The sequence below is a fragment of the Priapulus caudatus genome, unplaced genomic scaffold (genome assembly GCF_000485595.1).
Source record: "Priapulus caudatus unplaced genomic scaffold, Priapulus_caudatus-5.0.1 Scaffold1707, whole genome shotgun sequence".
NCBI classification, from domain to species: Eukaryota; Metazoa; Priapulida; class Priapulimorpha; order Priapulimorphida; family Priapulidae; genus Priapulus; species Priapulus caudatus.
In genome coordinates, this window is record NW_014578768.1 from 48,792 (window position 1) to 50,177 (window position 1,386).

The 1,386-nt window shown below is 47.0% G+C and overlaps 1 protein-coding gene across 1 annotated transcript; it reads right to left on the minus strand.

The window, feature by feature from the left end:
• Positions 1-22: 22 nt before the first annotated feature.
• Positions 23-794, minus strand: LOC106817376 (uncharacterized abhydrolase domain-containing protein DDB_G0269086-like; the record flags this gene model as incomplete). Its single annotated transcript, XM_014822039.1, is given in 2 exon segments — positions 23-505; positions 737-794. Coding segments are annotated over 2 exon segments (541 nt in total), but the record flags the coding sequence as incomplete, so codon positions are not given.
• Between the last annotated feature and the right edge of the window lie 592 nt (positions 795-1,386).

Below are 1,386 nucleotides of genomic sequence, written 5' to 3' on the forward strand. Positions count from 1 at the left end.
AATTATATATATTACAAAAAGCCTACCTGGACTCTTGGGTTGTAACCATGACGCTCTTCTCTGCCTTGCGATGCGGATGGCCCAACGCCGCTGGGAAAGGAACTCTTAGATCCATATTCTGATGCTTGCGTATTTCCTCCCCCGAAACCTGGTCTTTCATTATAGCTCTGGTCTCTTCCATTAAAACCCTGGTCTCTTCCATTAAAACCCTGGTCTCTTCCATTAAAACCCTGGTCTCTTCCATTATAACTCTGGTCTCTTCCATTATAGCTCTGGTCTCTTCCATTAAAACCCTGGTCTCTTCCATTAAAACCCTGGTCTCTTCCATTAAAACCCTGGTCTCTTCCATTATAACCCTGGTCTCTTCCATTATAACCCTGGTCTCTTCCGTTATAGCCTGGGCTGGGATCCCTGCCGTTGTGACCTGGTCTGGGCTGTCCACCGTTGTAACCTGGGGCAGGACCCGGTTTGTTATAACCTGATGGAGGCGATCGTTGAGGGTATCCTGTCAGAGAATAAGCTCTATTGTAACCGACTGCAGAACGCTCTCGATTGTACCCGGGTACAAAATATACCGGTGCAAAATAACCTCGAACGATGAACACTTATACTGTATATATCTCAAACCGGACAGAGTTATGTTATCGTAACCTAGCTGTTTCACGTGTAAGTGTTTCCGTACTGCTGAAGCACACGGAAAATGAGAGAAAGTGGAGACGGCGAGTTTGCAACACACCTTGTTGATAACCCGGACGTGGTTGTGGTCCATAACTTCCGTACCCAGGTCCATAGCTCTGTACAATACACGGAAAATGATCACTCAGGGCGCCGATTATATCATGAAATTCCAGAAGATTTAATCGGTATAACATGCAACGGGTCGAAACGACATGAGCGTTGACATGTACAATCTCACATAGAGATCAACTTTTGCTATGCATGTGCAATTGCAATTGTGCATTGGCTTAATTCGCCAAGCGCACTATCTAAATACGTCATCGTTCGTGAACGTCATCGTACGTATCCATCGCCTGATAGCTGATATAATCAGAAGTCTATCAATAGATACCATTATAATGGGATCTATTGATAGACTCCTGATATAATCAGAGGCAAATAAGGCCAAATCGCCATTTGGCGTCATCATCATCGTCATCGTTCATCGCCGGATATAATTACACACACACACACACACACACACACACACACACACACACACACACACACACACACACACACACACACACACACACACACACACACACACACACACACACACACACACACACACACACACACACACACACACACGACATCCACGCGCGCGCGCGCGCCGCGCGACCGACCGACCGACCGACCGTACCGACCGACCGACGACCGACCGAC